This window comes from Cupressus sempervirens, chromosome 8 (assembly GCF_028749045.1).
Source record: "Cupressus sempervirens isolate cs-2001-9-10 chromosome 8, ASM2874904v1, whole genome shotgun sequence".
Lineage (NCBI taxonomy): Eukaryota > Viridiplantae > Streptophyta > Pinopsida > Cupressales > Cupressaceae > Cupressus > Cupressus sempervirens.
The window spans coordinates 149,484,840-149,505,354 of NC_143125.1; the positions used below are offsets into that span (position 1 = coordinate 149,484,840).

The following is a 20,515-nucleotide window of genomic DNA, read 5'->3' on the forward strand; positions in this document are numbered from 1 at the left end:
TTGAATCTTTGAAAAATGTCACAATAACAGAAAAGTTTTTGTGAATCATCATTCATAAATCATACTTCAATTTGGAAAAACTTTCGTGAATCATCATTCATAAATGGAAATTAGACCTTATAACAAGATCATAACATTAAAAATATTCTTATGAATAAATATTCATAAAACATAGTTCAATGATGAATCTGGCTAAAAACTCACATATTAAATTGAATCCTAATAACAATATAACACTAGAACAACTATTTAAGTCCAAACTGGCAGCTTGGCAGGACTTAGAAGAGCCACGGAGTTAAACTCCGGGGCAGAGTACTTCTTTCGGACACTCTTGGATCCATTTCCTGCTGAATTACTGTGATATGCAACCATTAACCTAACGCAATCCCTGCACAAAGGAAATTTCTGACAATGAAACAACTTACAAATTAGAAATACCTTGCTATTTCTCATTTCATATTCAAGGGAATTTAAGGACAAGAAACTTACATGAGATCTGCTTCAGAATAACCCGTATGGTATTTAAGTAAATTCGTCCAAATGTGCTTCTTCTTCAAGGTGCACCTAGCAGTGTAGACTGCTGCTGAAGCCAGCAGTGAAGGAGTAAACTTGACCATAACATATTGCACCAAGCTTAGCTCGGTTAGGAAAAACACCAGATTTTCCATCTGAACATTAAAGCAAAACCGAAAATCAAGAGGCATAAAAACAGTAAGTTAAATAAAGCTAACAATAGGGAAAACATGAATAAAAAAGGTTCAGAGCTTATATGAGGTAAATTGCCTCTTTGTCAGAATCAGCTGCCTTGAGAAATCGAACAAGGAATACATATGGAGTTGGGACTGTGATACGGAATTTGAGTTTGTTGAGCATTGTTTTTTCCATAGCCAGAATCTTGTCTTTTGTACATGAGCTGCCCGAGATACTAACCAGATCATACAGCTGCAAACAAAATTACAATGTATCAGAAACACAATTCTTTCAGTATATTGAAATATTTTTGATAAAGGTGGCAAGTTACTAATATATTAATACATAAAACTGGTTCAAGAGTTTCTGAAGGAAAAAATCAGTTTAAAAATCAGTTAAGAAAACCTTCGTTCCTTACTCAAAATACAAAATAAGGGCTGATTGACTCCATAAAAAAGACCACTCATAGATACAAAAGCCAAACAGAGTGGCACCAATAAACAATACGATAAAAACTAACAAAGGTGCTTGTATAGCCAGAATTTTTCCCATACAAATGGCACCAAAAAAATAAATTTATATTTACCCATTAATGAAATCCTTACCGATACAGGACAAACTTCCTCATACTTTGAAGCTAAAAGCATTGCTGTGAGGCCCACTAACTGTAAATTCTTCTTTGAAATAGATTCAGTGCATAGATATCTATCAAGAAGGTTTATGGTAAGATACAATGTCTCTGGCATCAACGCCAAATGCAAATGCACCTGCAAGTTCCAATTTCGGTCAGAAGACCATTTATCACTCCTTATCATTGTAAATAATTTTAATGAACTTTTAAGAGATGCCAAAGAGAAGAATTCACCTCAATGAGCCAGTCAACCAGTATTGCTCTCATCTTTGCATTTATCTCTAATTGAGAGGCCATGTAATTGTGCACCCGGCTCATTCTCTGAAAAAGGTACATCAGAAATGGTCAATATATGGATATATAAATATTCATATCTTGTGATATTATGCCTGTGATGTGTTTTACAAGTAGTGATTCATTAGAATCTTATGAGAATAAATAATGTATTTAGAATTTATTGCATTTAAGTGTTAAGCATTGAATCTTTCTAAAAGATAATGCATTTACTGCAACTCAAACATATTTAAAATATCTACATCTCAATACAGAAAAGAAAAGGAAATCACAAGAAAGTACCTCATTTTCCTTATAGAACTTGTAGATATCTTCCACATATTCAGTCACTGCCAACTGATTATCAAGATCCCCTCCATCAATGTCTGGCAAGAGCTCATTTGCCTGGGACAATTCAGCCACAAATCCACCATAGAAATCCTGTAAAAGATTCTGCAGATAAGAAAGTCTACAGATTTGTTGATAAAATAAGACTTACATATCTGCTTAATGAAGCAGTGCACACTCAATCTGGTGCAAATTACAGAATCAACATAAAGCAAAAACTTACTACCCATGACGGTAAACTACTTCTCTATTGTATCACATCAACCATTCTCAAAGTCATTTTACAAAATGTTTGAATCAATGAATACTTTAAACCACGGATAAAAATAAGGAAAAATCTAAAATAACAACCTTGTTTTCTTTTCCCAACAAATGTTATAGAAATAAAAGTGATTGCTACCAATTCCTATTAGCCCCATCGAACTAGTAAACATGAAAAACAACAACACTACGAACAAATCTCATCAATTATTTGAAATTATTTTTTTAAGGAATACAAAGTCTATCAGAAAACAAATCTTTTACCATTATCTATTTAGAAAACAGTACTGATATGCTCAGCTTGCCAACAAATATTGAAAATATCAAATTTTATTTCTGAATTTGATTGTATATGTTTTTTAACTATCTTTGTCTCTCATTCTAATGATAGATGATCCAAAACATTGATACTAAAAAACATATACAATCGAATTCTAATGATAGATGATCCAAAACATTGATACTAAAAAACATATACAATCGAATTCTAAAACAAAATTTGATATTATTGTAAAAATTGATGATATTATTAAATATTGAAAATTCAAAAAAAAGGTTAAATATTCATGCAAGGAAAATATGTACCACTTCACTTTGACCTGTGAGATTTGTAGTTTGCATTGGAGCTCTCACTTTTCTTATTCCAGCTTGGAGATTGTTGATATGATCTGCATTAATTTTGCTTGTTTGTCCAACAATTACCAAGTCTTTTGCATTATACTTGGCATCTTCCTCTATTGTAGAAAGATTCTGAAAAGTACTGGTCTTCCCTTGTCTGTTAAGCGCTTTTTGACACTGCTGAAAATATAATGAGAAGGGTCTCAAACAAACGAAGATAGGAGCGGAATTGGTATATTCAATGAGGCTGTCAAATTTAGATAATCTTATTATCAGTGACCCAGAATACCTTGTTCACAGGGATGGATTGAAAAGCAATCGATCTCCAGAGCTCCTGAAACTGTCAAAATATTTATTATTGTTGAAGTTTAGAAATATAAACATGATTGTTGAACACTCTCTTCATGAAAATGCATTGTCCATTTCTTATCACATAACTAATCATATCTTATTCATACATAACTTCTCTTATTCAGACAGAACATATCATTCAAAAAGAACAGTCCCACCCGCAGCACATAGATATAGATATAGATATATAATTTTCTTTTTTTTTAAATTTAGGTAAACATTTTTAGTAAGAGTTCTGAATTGACAGGGTTACAAATGAGGATCTTATTGACAAAATGAACAAGTTCAGCAATAAGGATTTGAACTTCAATAACAAGAGTTAAATACAGTGATTTAACTATCACCCTATATCATTACCAGCATTACCAACATTCCTTCCACAGATTTGATCCCTGGAATAACAATCAATTTGGAAAGATTTAGCTCTAAAATCAGCAATATAACTCTTATTCTGTACACACATAATTGATCCAAAAAAGGGTATAGTGTGTAATTATTTCATAAGATTGTCTAACTGAGAGTCACTTCATACTCATTGATACACCTCTTAAATCACAGAGCAGAGTCCAGCTCATCCTATATATACTAGGACTCAATAACTTAGCTGGCCCTAAAGTACTTGATAATTGCTGGTGAAAAAATAGACAACATTTGAAATTGTATAATTTTTTAAAATATACTAAAAACACAGATACAAATACACCAAATTTGTAAAACACGTACTAATTTAAGATTCCATAATACATTAAACAAAGTTTTGAATTGAATGCAACCTCATGATCATACACAAAAAAAACAAATGGAAAAACCTATTTCATGTTTAACCTTTTATTTTTTAAGTTATTCACTGGTTGACTTTTTGTTGACCATTTCTTATAAAAAGCAATTGTTTTACCCTAAATATCAGGTGACAATAAACAGCAGGCCACAATGAAAGACTGGACTGCAATTTTTTAGATGATTATATGACCAGTTTCACAATATATATTGCTGATGTCCCTTCTTATTCTATCCACACATTTGGTCCATCAAACAATATAATTACTGATAAATTGATAAGATATAGCCCGGAGTATCAGAAAAAGAACATACCCATTGAGCGATAGACTGGGGATATTGCATCTGCCATTAAAGTCTTCCACAAAATTTCATATATCTCCCAGAACCTTCCTACCATTAGCTTGCGAAACATTTTGGTAAGAAATTTCTGCAGCTGCAATTACCATTTCTCTGAGAATCTTGAATCTAATCATTACAATTATAGTTTCATATAAACAATTTATATCTAATTAATAAGAATATCATATGGAAAACAGGCAAGAGCCTACAACACAACGGTAACTTGCGAGCCTCTCATGTGGGAGGTCTTGGGGGTTTAAATTCACTTAATAAGCCTACAAGGCAACAGTGCGAGCCTTTCATGTGGAAAGTCTTGGGTTCGAATCTACCTTCACCTAACATATAATAATAATTAATTCTAACAAATAATAATAATCTAGGCCGTTTACCGATAAAAAAATTACAATAAATAACAATAATTAATCTATTGACAAAAAAAACATCATATAGAAAATGACTCTACTCAAGCATAATAGATAATAATAATTAATTATAACAAAATAAAAAGAATACCATATACAAAAAAAAAATAGAAATGTCCAGGCACCTTTTATCTGGGCTGTCTTGGAAGTCATCTTGTGGTTCTCTATCATTTCATCACTTTGCTGTAAAATCTCAAAAAGAACATGTTATTTTGAAAGCAAAATTTATATTTTTGTAGAGTGTTAGTATTCTTATTTAAGATTATCTTTAAACATTATATAGTAAGGAAAAAGTTAAGCTTGGAAAAAGTAAGGCAATTTTAGAAATTAAGTTTTGATGTGTAAATCGTCAGATAATCTAAGAAAATGGGGTTATCAACATAAGAAAATACAATGAATTTTTTTGAAGAATCTCAAACTAATTAGCCAAATATAAAATGGGGTTATCATCCCTACAAATTGTACCATTGACTAAATTTCACAACATAAGAAAATACAATGAATTTTTTTGAAATTTTCAACATTTGATTTTTATGATCTGTATATGTATTTTATGATCGAAAACAACAAAAATTGTAGAAAAAAATTCACTATACATTTTGTGTGGAAATTAGCAAGCGCCAATACTAAATATCAGATATGGTAGTAAAAAAAGATTTTTAACTTTTAAATGGCAAAGCCCGTGTAATCACACCTCTTGAAAGCCGAATTGAACTGATATTTCAAAATAAAAATGTAATGAAAGCAGAATGGCAAATCTTAAATCTTGCGTAGCAGTGTGTCCCTAATGAGGAAGTTAAGGTTGTTGTAGTTTTAAGAGTATACGTTTGAATTTTTTTATAGGTACCCTAATAACCCGGGAAGGTTGAAATAGCCGTTGTAAGTATTTATCAAGAAAAAGATAAATATATTTTGAATCATCGCTTTCTTTTCAAATTTAATAAACATGATTTTATTCAGATTTAATAAGCGTGATTTAATTCAAATTTAATGAGCATAACTTTTTAATATATGTGTGGTTTTTAATTTATTTTTTAAATGAGTGTTTTGATTCTTTTAATAAAACTTTGAATTTTTATAGCTTGTTATTTAGCATCTTTAAATGATTTTTTTTGGTTAGAGATCTAAAATTTTAAATAAATAAAAAAGGAGAGAGAAAATAATAATTAGATGTGTCTCTTTTTTAATAAGTAGTTATGCTTAAGTTCACCCCATGTTCTAAAGAGGTTCCATAAGTGCATTTTCATTATATTTAAGTGTTCTAATGAAAAATTAGAAGTGTGAAAAAATGATAATTTAGAATAATTTGTTATTTTAGCAAAGCAATTACGATTTAGAAATTGAAGTTCAATAACACAGTTTTATTTGACTATAGGATTAGGATGGGTTCTCACGTTGCCACCTAGCTTATTTTTCCTTTTTGTGACCCAACCTACAAAGCTAGGACCCCATGAATGCTAATGATTGTTGCTTAATTTCAAGCAATATCTAAAATATTATTTTTAAGTCAAATTATTTAGTCATTCTTATTATGAACAAGTTTGAAAACAAACTTGTAGGTGAATAAAATGAGATAGGAAAAAAAGGTGAAGATATGTGTCACTTTTTTCAATAAGCAGTTGTTGTTTATTTATAGCCCCCTAATCACCCCCACCCCACACACCCTCCACCCTTCTCCACTTCATTTTCTAGAGCCCTAATACTCTTGTCTAGAGACTAAATACCTTACTAGAGTACATGATAGTATAATCGAATTTGTTGACTCTACAATTGATATTTTGATTTGCAATTGATGGAGTCAAGGATCTAAAATTGATGTAGTCAAGGACTAAATCTCTAAAAGAGATGTCCAATCCTTGTAGATAGAGATGTTATAGTGGAAATACCCAAACAAACAAAAGAATAATGAACATTGATTGAAGAAATATCACTAGATCATTAGGTTGGACTACAAATGCAGATATTGTAGAAATAAACGTTATTCCTCAAACACCATTGTTAATATATGATACGTAACAAGCAAGATACATCTATTGTCCTCATCAACATGCTTGTAGTTGATTATTCCTCAAAAATAAGACAATGTCTACAAACCCTAGTTAGCTAGTTGCTTATACCAATCCTTCTCATCTAAACAAGAACCACTACCCTACTTATATATAAGATCACCAATCACGAGTCAGCTTACCCGATCATTAACTCCTAGGGTAAAATAAATGTATTACAAATAGATACATTGTGTCATGCAGACATGTAAGAGGGTTGGCCATACACACAACATCATAGAACAATGTACTGGATTAAATATCTCATGTTGTGAATCTTCATCACAAGTTACCATTTCCCACCTTTATCATTATAACAAGTAAGCCAAAATGAGATCAAGCCAAACTTAAGTTAAATTTATCCAAAAACATCATGACAAGTTGTGAAGATAGGTGTAAGATCTCTATGATGCTTAGACCACGCCATAAGCATTACACGAGATAAAAGCCAATTAGATTGATCATCTATTGAAACAATAGGAAAACTTCCCAAATGAACAAGAAATATAAAATAAAAATGGAAATGTTTTTGGGTGATGCAAGATTTCCAACAACCCAAGGATTCTCTTACATCAGACACATTGGGTGACTTCAAAATGTTCTATAATGGAAACTTATGAACAGTTAACCATGTTCAAGACATGAATCTCATGCCTATTCTCCACTCATTTGTCTTCTTAATCCAAACCACTAAATTAATTATTTCCATTATCTTTGTTGATGATGTATCCCTCATCTACATTATACATTTTGTACAAATGACTACTCTTGTTTCCTTAAAATCTATATTTATCCAAAAAATCACACCATTTCATGTTTGGTACTATTCTTCTATAGGTTCCATGATTTCAGTCCTATATCTTTATTCCATAACAATTCTTATTATTAACCATCAATGGATGCTTCAACTATCTAACTCCACCTCTGAAATCATTCAACAAATTCTCCATCTTTGAATTTCTTATGAAATTTTGTTTCTCATATGATACCATAGTATTCTTTTCAACTCATGGTACTTCTTCTTCTTCAATCTTACTTTGTAAAAAAAATTGAAAGTCACAAGCCCTTTGAATATATTGGTTTATCTTCCTTTAACAAGATTTTCAACAACTGTACATCCTCAAAAACCTTACCAGTCACCAGTAGTAAATTCTGATCTCCTAAGGTGTAATCCACCAACATTCTTAGGTTCTTAGTTTTTATTCCTTCCTCCTCCAAAGGAAGTAAAGTGAATCTCTAACCATCCTTAATGATAAAAATTACATTCCTTTAGCAATCATGAATAGAGATCCAACATCATATTGCTCAAGTCTCCCTAACAAAACATGACAAGAACTCATACTACAACATTACATAATACTTCATCCTAGTATGGACCAATATTAAACTTAACCCAACATTGTTCCTTCACCTTAACCATGTGATTATCTTGAAACTAACTTATCCCATGAACTTGCAAGGATGATTGACTCTCCTATGTCCAAGATTTTGTACCATTCACTTAGATACAAGGTTATCAATACTACCACTATCCATAATAACCTTTAAACATTAAACTTCTAATTTATAAATTATAGTTCTAAATAATTGCCTCCTTTCGAGAGAATCTGGTTCGTTGGTACTCAACATGACTCTTTTAAACATCATATATTCTCCCATGTCATGTGAAACTTCCTTCTCAACAAGGTTTTAATTTTCTTACTCCTCATGTGTCATAAGGTTCTTTTTTCCTCTTCTTGAACCAACCAAACATTGGTAAGCCTTGTGTCCAACATTACCACATGTTTGAAACAAGTTCTCTTGAACTCTCTACTACTACTACCTCTTCCATGAATCTTTTTATTAGGGTCTTCTTTAATTACATCTTTATCATTTCTTTTTTCACCAGTTTGTTTATCCTTAACCCAAGGTGTAGCTTGCCTTCTTTTCAACTTATCTTCTACCTTCAGAGCATACTGATAAGCATCTGTAGTGCCTGCCCCTAGATCGCATTTCTGTTATCATTGTCAAATTCCTTAGGCTGATTTTATGCATTGATTAGTTTTAGAGATACTGGATTTACAATACTAATGATATTATTTCATGACTTTGATTACAAATGTATCGGTTATAATTGTTTAGTTGATTTCATTTCACATGACGTTAATGATGTCTTAATGATCCTAGTTAGTAAATATGGTTTCTTTTATAAAAATATTAACATGATGTCTTTAATGATGATTATGTTGTATTGATAGAGATGCATTATTATATGTACGCATTTGATCTTAGATTTGTGATTTTTACGATACTTACCCCATACTTGCATGTGTATGGTGCACGTGTTTATTTTATCTTTCTGTCTAAAGTGTTTGATGTGGTTAAGGGAGGGAGTCGTAGTCACCTGCTAGTCGGGATCTACACGATGCACCGCTCCCCGCCATTGCCTGTTTAGTTTAGATATAACTATATACATGTACATGCTCGTCTTTTATGCAGGATGCAGGTACCGGGCATCGACTTCCCTGAATTGCCAAGATGAGCGTGCCCTATTACAAATACTCAAATGGTGAAAATGGGAAGATAATGATCAGGTCCAATCCTAGCCATAGCCTAAAATACTTGTCCTGCAAGGAGGACTCGTAACATACTATCTACCCTTTTTAAACCCGTGAGTATTTTGTGCGTATGTTGTTTTGTGAGCCTTTGATGAATTTCTGTTAATTAAGTCTAATCAATAGATTAAATTAATAACTTAATTTAATGGAAAATAATTATGATATTTTGAATATTTAATTATATTTAATTAATTGAGAAATTAATTAAATATAAAGAATTGAATTGGAAGATAAAAGTTTTAAGATTAAATTTAGAACGTGATTATATTTATTTAATTTAATAATAATATATTTAGAGTGCATTTTTAAATAAATGCTAAATATTATTGTTATTTAAGTTAATAAATATTTTATCAATTAAGTTTCTAAAAAAAATGAAATTAAAAGTGAAAAGATATTTAATTATCATAAAGATTATAGTTCGCATGAGTTGAAAATAAAAGAAATTAATTGAAAAGATTAAACATGTGAAATTAATAAAGATATTTTATTATAGTACGCATGAGAGTAAAGTTAATAAGTTAATTTAAAATAGAAGTCAAGTGGATAGTTAAATAAAGCAATTTAATAATTCACTTAAAGTGCATGAAGGAATAATAAAAAGAATATTTTAATTTAAAAAGAAAAATTAATTGTGCATGAATGAATTAATTAAATAAAGTAATTATTCTATTTTTAAGTGGTAGAGACAAAAACCCTAAAGGTAATTAGATTCTATATTAGAGGATTTTGGGGTCATTATTAAGGGGACAGGTTTCAGGGAACACACTTTTGGAAAGGGGAACAAAGAAATCTTTGGAAGCTTGGAAGGGTTCGGATTAGCAAGGGTTTCACCAGATTGTTAGCATCAGATCAAGGTAGGGTTTGTGAACCATTCTAGAAACACTTTCGGATCTTTGTCTTCTTCGTGCTTGTTGGAAATTGCTTTCTCAAATTTTATTGAATGAATCTTGCTACCCTTCTTCTGAATCTTTTGCGATTTGATTTCTTCTGAGAATCAGGATTGAAAAAAACTATTTAGATAACCTCATTCTACAATTGAAAGGAATTAGTGTTAAATCGAGATCTGTTCTTTGGATCAAGATAGAAATTAAGAAATTTAAATTTGGAAGGGTTTGTTTTTGGAAATGAAAATCTTAGGATTGAAAATTCAAAGGGTACGATTTATTTTTCCTATTAGACTGAAGTTTCAATCATGGATTAAAAATATATATATATATATATTTTTTAATATGAACTGGAAGAAGTATTGTGTAAAAATGATACATAATATATATATATATAGTGTTTGAATTTAATTTTTATTAAATCATAATAATACTTTAAAAAAAAAAAAAAAATTATATATATTAAGAAGGAGATGGTGTTGATTTTAAAAGAATTTTAATATTTATTTTATTTACTAAATTGGGGGAAACGTTGTTTAAAGTTTTTAAAATAATAAATAAAATATATATATATAAATATATTAATTTGTGGGGGGGGTTTTTGACCACCCCACCACCTTACCTGACTGCCATGCGTGTGCAGGTTGACTGCTGCATGCGGCAGCAGTATTAACTGCTGCCGGCGGCAGCAGACAAGCCTACAGTCACGCAAGCAGCCGCACGGCTCTAATATATGGCCGACGGTTTTTTTTTTAAGCCTCCAGCGATTTTAAATCGCTCAAGCAATTTTATATTGCATTTTATGATATATATATTAAAGTTGTAATGAATGTAGTATTATTAATATTCATTATTTAATATTTGTTATTTAAGAAATATTATAGGTTATTAATTTTAATAATACGTTTATTTAATATTTATAAGTTTTATTAATTAGTATTAATAAGTATTAATTGTTAAATAATGTTTATTATGAGGTTTTCAATTGATTAATAATTAATGAATATTAATTAGTTAAATAATTTTTAAGAGTTATAATTAAATATAGAAATTTGGATTATAAATGGTGCTAATTTGAAATTAATGCTAAACATTAACTGATAGATGTTAATCATAATTATTGTTGTAATTATTAACAATTTTATTAAATAGTTTTGTTAATTATTAAGTAATTAATAATTAATAATATATTAACATAATTGTAAATTATAATTAAATTTATTAAAATATTTAAATTGTAATGATTAATTAAATGTTAATTATCTAGTTATTTTATAAATAACTAATAATTAGCTTTATTAAATTTGATTTCATTGAAAGGGAGTAATTTTGTATTTTATTTGAACATAGAAAGGGGTTAATTAAAAAGGGGTAATTGCAAAAACTTAGTTACTTGAAACATACGTTAAACTGGAAACTAGAACCTTACATTTAATTCAACCAAACTATGAAACTGTATGGTTTTTCTTATACTATTTATGCTTTGAGATTTTGGTGTGGATTAGATGTCGACCAGTCTAGGATGTACACCAGAGGTTTGTGAGATTTCTGTTATACCATTTATGTGACTGGATGTCATGATATGTCTTGTGATTCAGTTTGGAAATTATATTTATGAGGTTTACTTTATGAAGCATTTATGTGTACTTTGATGGGAGAACCATCGTGTTATTAGGTTGCCTGTTAAGGAACCGGGTTTGATCTTTATGGGTGTTGTGGTATGGGACACAACTGTGTTTTTATGTGCTTAGGAGAGGTTGTCTAGGTACGTGACTTGGGAGTGGCTTGCATAGGGGTCCGGGACCCAAAGTGGTCAGTACCAGGGTAACCTAATGCAAGTTATGTAATAAGTGATAATCTAGTAATTAAAATTTATGGGGGGGAACGCACTAAAAAGATAAGTTAGAGATATTTGATCCACCCATGCCTTGAGTGCTTGTATAGACTAAGGATGGGAATGAGATGAGTGCCTCGTCTTCTTGAGAGGGCTTTCTAGTTTCCACATGTGTGATGTTGAGGGTCCGGGGTTCAGAGTAACCAGTCCAGGGTAACTCAACGCTTGAGGGTCCGGGGTCTTTTAAGAGATCAGTCCAGGGTAACTCAAGCAGCCATGTGATGACACTCCCTAGTATGTAGCCTGAGTCTCCTCTGTAGATTTGTGTACCTCTGGTGGTGTACTTATTGTTGGTGGTGTATCTATTGTCGGATGTGTTTATTATGGTTATTTACTTTCATTAATGATGATTGGTGATTCATGGATGTTGTACTTTTGACATGTGGCTTTTGACTTAAGATGATTATCTTTCGTTGACTTTATCTTATGATCTTGGTATTTGGTTTATACTTGGTTCGTGTATGATGTTTGGTTATGTGGTGTCAGTATTGGATTGAGTGTTCTTACTTTTGGATTATTTTATCTTCTTGAGTAGCATGTGTTACCTTTGAGGTAGTTTTGGCTATTAGGGGTACCTTGCCTAGGAATGTTTTATGTTTGATTAGTCGTATGTGGATCGTTCATTATCTTCCCTGCACGGTGGGAGTGGAAGCCTGACTAGGTAACCACGTGGTCGGGAGGTAGTGTCTTCTTACCATTTGGGTCCCCCTTCATATTGCTAGCTGTTGGATGTTCGTTGCAGAAGATATACCTTTATCATTCTTATTTCTTATCTCAGAGACTTCTTTTCAGATGAAGTATATATGTTATCATGTATTCCGATGTATTATATCTATTCTCACATACCCTGCGACATGTGCAGTGGATGTTATTTAGTGGATGTACTTTCATTGTATTAGATATACTTATGCTTTGCTTATGCGATTATGTATCTGTTATTTCTTTATGATCATGAGACATTGTACTTGAAACTTAAACTAATTAATTTAAAATTATTAAATGTGACTCAATGTAAAGGAATCCTTGAGGAATTGAAACTGTATCTGTTATTGCAAATGTGTATTTGATATGTATGTTCTTATTGCTTCCGCATTAATGTTATCTTGATGTTGTTTAAACTTCAAAAAAAAAAAAATAGTTCAGTAAACTTTGTCACATATTAGGTTTTTTTCTCTTGGGTTCCCGAGCGGGGCGTTACAGCATCTTCAATTGTACTAAGCCTTAACATACTTAATTCATCTTGAATGTTAAGTGTATAACCATTGACATACATAGCCACATTTTCCTTAGATGCTTCTTAGTGTTGATATCTAATGGTAATCTTATAGAGTTATTTGGTGTACTCTCTAACTATCAAATCCGTTTGCTTCAAGTTTTACAACTTCAATAAATAGGTTCAATTCATTATTTTCTTATATGAATTTGGATTTAAGTTTAGAAACTATAACTCCATCTAGTGATCTTAGGATCTCCATTATCTTCCCTATCTTTCTATAATTATTTTCGCCATAAGGAAACACAACCTCTTAACTTAATCTACGTAGCATATTTACAAAGATACCAATATTTAATATCCTCAAGTTTGGCAGTCTAATCACAAGTGTTGATTTCCATAATCTAATCCAATAATCTACCAACACCAATAATCTAACTCAAGCAACTAGGTTTTTTTGGTAGATAAAAACTACCAACTTTGATTGTAATGTCCCTGTTTTGGAGGAGTTAATTATTTATAAAGTTATCGATAAAAAAATATATTACAAGGTAACTTTATATTTAATTAAGTGATATATCTTATAAGTCATTAAATAAAATAATGTTCTAGAGGTTACTAGAAGGAGTAGAGAAATAATTTTTAAAAAGAGGCCGACCTATCGAGGAAAAAAGAACAAATAGGCATTGAGGGCTCATTGCCTATCATGGAGATTCATTATTGATTTTTGCTGATGTGCATTGTGGAGCCTAGGGTTTATGCAAGTAGTCACAATTGGCCATTGAGAACGAAAACTCTCAATTGGTACGCAATTTTGAGGGTGTGAAAGATCACCTAAATTATTGTAGCTGTGGGAAGGATATTTTAGTCCTTTCACTTGTGCTTAATTGCTAGTTTGGAGTTTCAAGTGGAGCTGCATTTTCACCATATCATCTTCAGCAGTCAATCTCCAATATCTGATCAATCCAGGTTCTTCATTTTAGTTTGCAGTTGTAACAAGCTCTCAATTGTATACAGCCAGTTAGGGTTTTTCTGTAATGTGCCATGTCATAATGTTTTGGTGTTGAAAATCGCAATATCATCTGTAAAAATATTTGGTTTTTATTGAATTAATACATTCACACTATTATTTCCTTATTTTAGCAATATACTTTAGCAGTGTATTAAATTTAGGGTTTTGTTTAGTGGCCTATTGGAAAGGGTCATTACAATGGTATCAGAGCAGGTTTCCTGCCAGCCTGATAAGGTTTATCTAGCCAATTTACACGGGGAACCAACATAACTAAGAATATGGCTGAGAGACATTCTCAAAGCCCATCTAGAAGTGTGCGAGATGATGAGACTTTACAGTATCAAGAGAGGCTTCTACAGTCAATAGAGGCAAGTACATAGGCAATGATGGTTATGATGCAACATTTGATTGGGGAAAACAAGAGAAATAATCATGATACTGACCAAGATGATAGGAGCATAGCAAGATCACAACATAGGACATGGTCTAGAACAGCTGACAGACCCACACATCCTACATTTAGGGAAGAAACTCCAGCATGCACACCTGATGCTATGGTAACATATATTGTAGATGAACTTCGACAAGCAAGGAAAGAGTAGGATTCGTTACCAACATATGTACAAGATGGGTGGACATTTGATAGGTACCTGAACTACAAATCTGCCAGGCAGAAGCAGGTAGATAAACACAGTGAGTTGCAACAGGTCACCAACAAGTGGGTATCACCCACATTTGATGGCAGTGGAAAATTGACTGCTCGTGCTTGGATTCATAAGGTGGATACTTTCCTATCTCTGAAGACTATGATAGAATTTGAAGCGCTCAAGTATGCCACTTTACACTTAGATGGGGCAGCACATGATTGGTGGACACATGGCATGATCACATTGCAACACAATCAAATAACCACTTATCAGGAATTTGTGGATAGATTGATAGAAAGGTTTGATAAAAAAAAATCTTGAAGTTTATTTTCAGGAGTTAGCCCAATTGAGACAGTCAGGAAGCTTAGAACAATTTATCAATGACTTCCAAAATCTTGCAATGATGGTGCCTGACATTTCAGAATGGAGGCTAGTCATTTTATTCACAGAGGGACTAATTGAACCACTAAAGGGGTGGGTAAAGGCTTTTGATCCTCCTAAATTATAGGAAGTCGTGAAGAAAGCCCGTAGTATGGAACTTGCTACTCCAACAAACTAGTTTAGTTCAAAGGGTTCTTCATTATTTAGAGATAGCAAAGGGGAATTCAGCAAGGGTAAAGAGAATGTTAGTGACTCAAAAGGCAAGTCAGCTATACTCTTGGATAAGGAAACACTTAATGACCTACATAGGAAGAAGCTATGCTTCTTTTGCAAAGGTCCCTATGAGTTTGGTCATGATTGTCCTATGAGGCCTAAGGGGAAGGCTAATCGGGCGATGTAGGCTTATTACAAGGGTTCAAATTCAGACAGCCCAGAGCACCATAATGAGGATCCTAATGGGGTAGAGGGTGAATCAGAGATAGATAGTGCTAAGAAAAAAGAGGCTCTAGAGCTACATTTACAGGAGGCACGTCTGTCTAGTATTCAAAGAGAGGGATCTTTCAGACTCCAGGGAGTCTTGGCAAGGCAGAAGGTTATTACTCTATTGGATACAGGTGCCACACATAATTTCATTGATGCACAATTTGTGGAGAGGCGTGGACTCATTACTAAGGAGTTTGAAGGATTGAGAGTCAAGGTAGCTGATGGATATACTCTTCACTATGACAGGATGGTGCGAGATCTACCTTTGCACCTGAACAACTACGAGTTCAAGGCGAACTATCATGTGGTCAACATAGGTGACATGGACATAGTACTTGGGATGCAATGGCTACATTCTTTGAAGGAGGTTACTCTAAGACTAGAGGATATGGAGATATGGTTCGAGGTGGATAGTAGGACTCATGTGCTGAAGGCTATTCGTAATGGTGATGTTAGGACTATCTCACTTAGACAGATGGAGAGATTAGCTAGACATAATAATATAGAGTGGGCGACAATATGTGCCTTGATGCCTACCCAGGAAGAGCAACATAAGATTGAATATCATCTAGATATTCAGAAATTGAGAATCAAGTATGAGAAGGTTTTTAGCGAGATTCCACTAGGCAGGCCACCAGACAGAGGCATTAAGCACATTATCGAGTTGGAGGAAGGCACTAAGCCTGTCATGATCACACCATATCGGCACCGAAAATGACTCAAAGATGAGATTGAGAGGACCATCAAGGAGTTGCAAGAAATGGGACACATTAGACCAAGTAAGTCGCCTTTTGCATCTTTTGTTGTTTTGGTAAAAAAGAAGGATGGTACTCTACAAATGTGTATTGATTACAGGGTGTTGAATAAGAGAACTATAAAGAATAGGTATCCCATCCTACGCATCGATGAGTTGATAGATGAATTGCATGGGGCTTTTTATTTCACAAAAAATGATTTGAGATCAGGCTATCACCATATTAGAGTTCGAGAGTAGGATATTGAAAAAACTACTTTCAGGCGTCATTGTGGGCACTTTGAGTTTGTAGTCATGTCTTTTGGTTTGACTAATGCACCTACCACTTTTCAGTCCACTATGAACAAGTTCTTTCACCATCAGTTGAGGAAATTTGTGCTGGTGTTCTTTGATGATATTTTGATCTATAGTAGGACATGGCAGGAACATTTAGAGCACTTGGAGACAGTATTGAGCATTTTATAGAGGGAGTCCTTTTATGCCAAGGAGTCCAAATGTGATTTGGGGATGACATAATTGTTGTATCTTGGACACATCATTAGTGTGAAAGGTGTGCGAATGGATCTTGAAAAGATCCATGCTATTGTTGATTGGCCACCACTAGAGAACCTTACATAGTTAAGAGGGTTCCTTGGTTTATGTGGATTCTATCGCAGGTTTGTCAATGGCTACTCCCGACATGTAGTGCCCATGACAGATTTGTTGAAGAAAGGGGCATTTGTGTGGAGTCGGGAGGCACAAGAGTGTTTTATGTGGTTCAAGGAAATAATGACCACATGCCCAGTATTAGCATTGCCTGATTTCATGAAGCCATTTGAGCTTCAATGTGATGCTTCTAGAGAGGGAGTTGGTGTTGTACTCATGCAGAACAAGCATCCTATAGCTTATGAGAGTAGGAAACTTAGAGGGCCTGAGAGATCATTCATCATATATGATAAGGAGATGTTGGCCATCATGCATGCCTTGGCCAAATTCAAATAGTATCTTGCAGGCAGCAAATTTTGTATTAAAACTGATCATAATAGTTTGAGGCACTTTTTGGGATAGCGGGACCTAAATGATCGTCAGTAGAAGTGGGTGAGTAAGTTACAGGCATATGATTTTGATATCACATATGTTAAGGGGACACATAATATTGTTGCAGATGCTTTATCCCGTAGGCCACACCTCACTTCTATGATTCATATATCAGAGGATTGGCGACACTTGATTGTAGTAGAATATGTCAAAGACACATGGACCTTTGCTATAGTGGAGGGAACAACAATGGACACCAGATACACTCTCATAAATGATTTGATCATTTACAAGAATAGGATTTACTTAGTCCCAGGATCAAAAGTGAAGCAGTTGATTTTGAGAGCATTCCATAATTCACCTACAGCAGGCCATCCTAGGTATTTCAAAACTTACAGGTTAGTACGGGAACAGTTCACTTGGAAGGGACTTAAGGCTGATGTTTTGCAGTATGTGCGTGAGTGTCATGTTTGCCAGCAGAACAAACAAGAGCACACTTATCCAGCAGGGCTCCTACAACCACTTCCTATTCCTGACAAGAAGTGGGAGTGCATCTCTATGGATTTTATTATGGGCTTGCCCAGGGCCCAGGGGTGCAATTATATCTATGTGGTGGTGGATAGGCTGACAAAATATGCTCACTTCTTCTCTATCACTACTACATACTTAGCAGTTCAGGTGGCAGAGGTCTTCTTCAAGGAGGTTTTTAGATTACATGGTTTGCCTCAGAGCATTGTGAGTGACAAGGACAACTGCTTCATGAGTCACTTTTGGCAGGAGGTATTTTGGTTGTGTGGTATTGAGCTTACACCTAGCACTAGTTATCACCCATAGATTGATGGTCAAACAGAGATTGTAAACAAATGGGTGGAAGGGTATTTGAGGAATTATGTGGCAGATCAACAGTGAGCTTGGGTCCGACGGATATATCTTTGTGAGTATTGTTATAATACTACATACCATATGACTATACAAATGACACCCTTCATGGCACTTTACAGTTATGAGGCACCTAGTTTCTTAGATTTGTTGTTGGGAGATAGTTAGGTACAGGTGAACTATTATAGGAAAGTAAGGATATAGTTGCTACTCTCAAAGACAACATTGCTAGAGCTCAGAACCAGCAAAAACAGTATGCAAACAAGAAGAAGACTGAACATAGCTTTGAGGTAAATGATATGGTTTACCTCATGTTGCAACCATATAAGCAGTCCACTCTTAAGAAGAGTGGTGTAGAGAAACTCAAGCCATGCTATTATGGACCATTCAGGATTGTCAGGCGAGTTGGTGAGGTGGCTTATGAGTTGGAGCTTCCTATAGATAGTATAGTGCACAATTGTTTCATGTATCATGCCTCAAAAAAGCGTTGGGTCAACATGTGATGCCTTCTGCAGTATTACCTCCCTTGGATGATGAGGGAAAATTGATCTTAGTGCTATAATCCATTTTGGCTAGTAGAGAGAAGTAGCTTCGCAGGAGAGTAATGAGAGAGTATCTGGTTAAGTGGAAAGATTTACCTATTGAAGATGCTACTTGGGAGGGAGAAGTGATTTTGCAGCATCCAGCATTAAGATTGCTTGAGACCAAGCAATTTTAGGGAGGGCGGACCTGTAATGTCCCCGTTTTGGAGGAGTTAATTATTTATAAAGTTATCGATAAAAAAATATATTACAAGGTAACTTTATATTTAATTAAGTGATATATCTTATAAAGTCATTAAATAAAATAATGTTCTAGAGGTTGCTGGAAGGAGCAGAGAAATAATTTTAAAAAGAGGCCGACCTATCGAGGAAAAAAAATAGGCATTGAGGGCTCATTGCCTATCATGGAGATTTATTATTGATTTTTGCTGATGTGCGTTGTGGAGCCTAGGGTTTCTGCAAGTAGTCACAATTGGCCATTGAGAATGAAAATTCTCAATTGGTACGCAATTTTGAGGGTGTGAAAGATCACCTGAATTATTGCAGTTGTGGGAAGGATATTTCAGTCCTTTCACTTGTGCTTAATTGTTGGTTTGGAGTTTCAAGTGGAGTTGCACTTTCACCATATCATCTTCAGCAATCAGTCTCTAGTATCCGATCAATCTAGGTTCTTCATTTCAGTTTGTAGTTGTAACAAGTTCTCAATTGTATACAGCCAGTTAGGATTTGTCTGTAATGTGCCATGTCATAATGTTTTGGTGCTGAAAATTGCCATATCATTTGTAAAAACATTTGGTTTTCATTGAATGAATACATTGGCACTATTATTTCCTTATTTCAGCAATATACTTTAGCAGTGTATTAAATTTAGGGTTTTGTTTAATGGCCTATTGGAAAGGGTCATTACATTGATAACCAAACAATCTTCTTTATGCAACTTTCAACAAGTGTACAGGTCAAATTCAATCTTTTGCCATCCCACATCCAAGTTCACAAATGCAATCTTCAATTCTTCCAAGCAACCAATCCTTCTCCTAGGTTTGTACTATTCTCTAGTTGTTGTAGATTAGATCCTCAGCTTTTGCCACTCCACAATGATGAGACTTACAAGTCATAGATCAGATCCCAAGTGCTTGTTTTGCTATAATGTAAAACCTCGCTCTGGTACCACTCGATGCATTCAAGGATAGGGAATCTCCAAATGAGATGTCCAACCCTTGCAAATAGAGATTCTATAGAAGAATTGGCCAAACAAATAAAAGAATAATGAAAGTTGATGGAATAAATATCACTAGATATCATTAGGTTGGCTTGTAAATGTAGATATTATAGAAGTGAGCTTTATTATGAGATTTTTGATTTTTGGGCATGTTTTCTTAGCCTTGTTTTGCATGCCACCCATATTTGAGTTGGGATTCTGTGTTGTGAATTTGGATAATGGAAATGGATTA

The 20,515-nt window shown here is 33.5% G+C and overlaps 1 protein-coding gene across 1 annotated transcript; it reads right to left on the reverse strand.

The window, feature by feature from the left end:
• Positions 1-249: 249 nt before the first annotated feature.
• LOC149541988 (G2/mitotic-specific cyclin S13-7-like) lies at positions 250-4,398 on the reverse strand. The gene is made up of 9 exons (XM_089795674.1): positions 4,339-4,398; positions 3,111-3,161; positions 2,789-3,001; positions 1,898-2,047; positions 1,556-1,642; positions 1,296-1,457; positions 784-942; positions 490-668; positions 250-388 (listed from the first exon to the last, which is right to left on the reverse strand). The coding sequence occupies exons 1-9, from the start codon at positions 4,396-4,398 to the stop codon at positions 250-252; spliced, it is 1,200 nt and encodes a 399-aa protein (XP_089651800.1).
• Between the last annotated feature and the right edge of the window lie 16,117 nt (positions 4,399-20,515).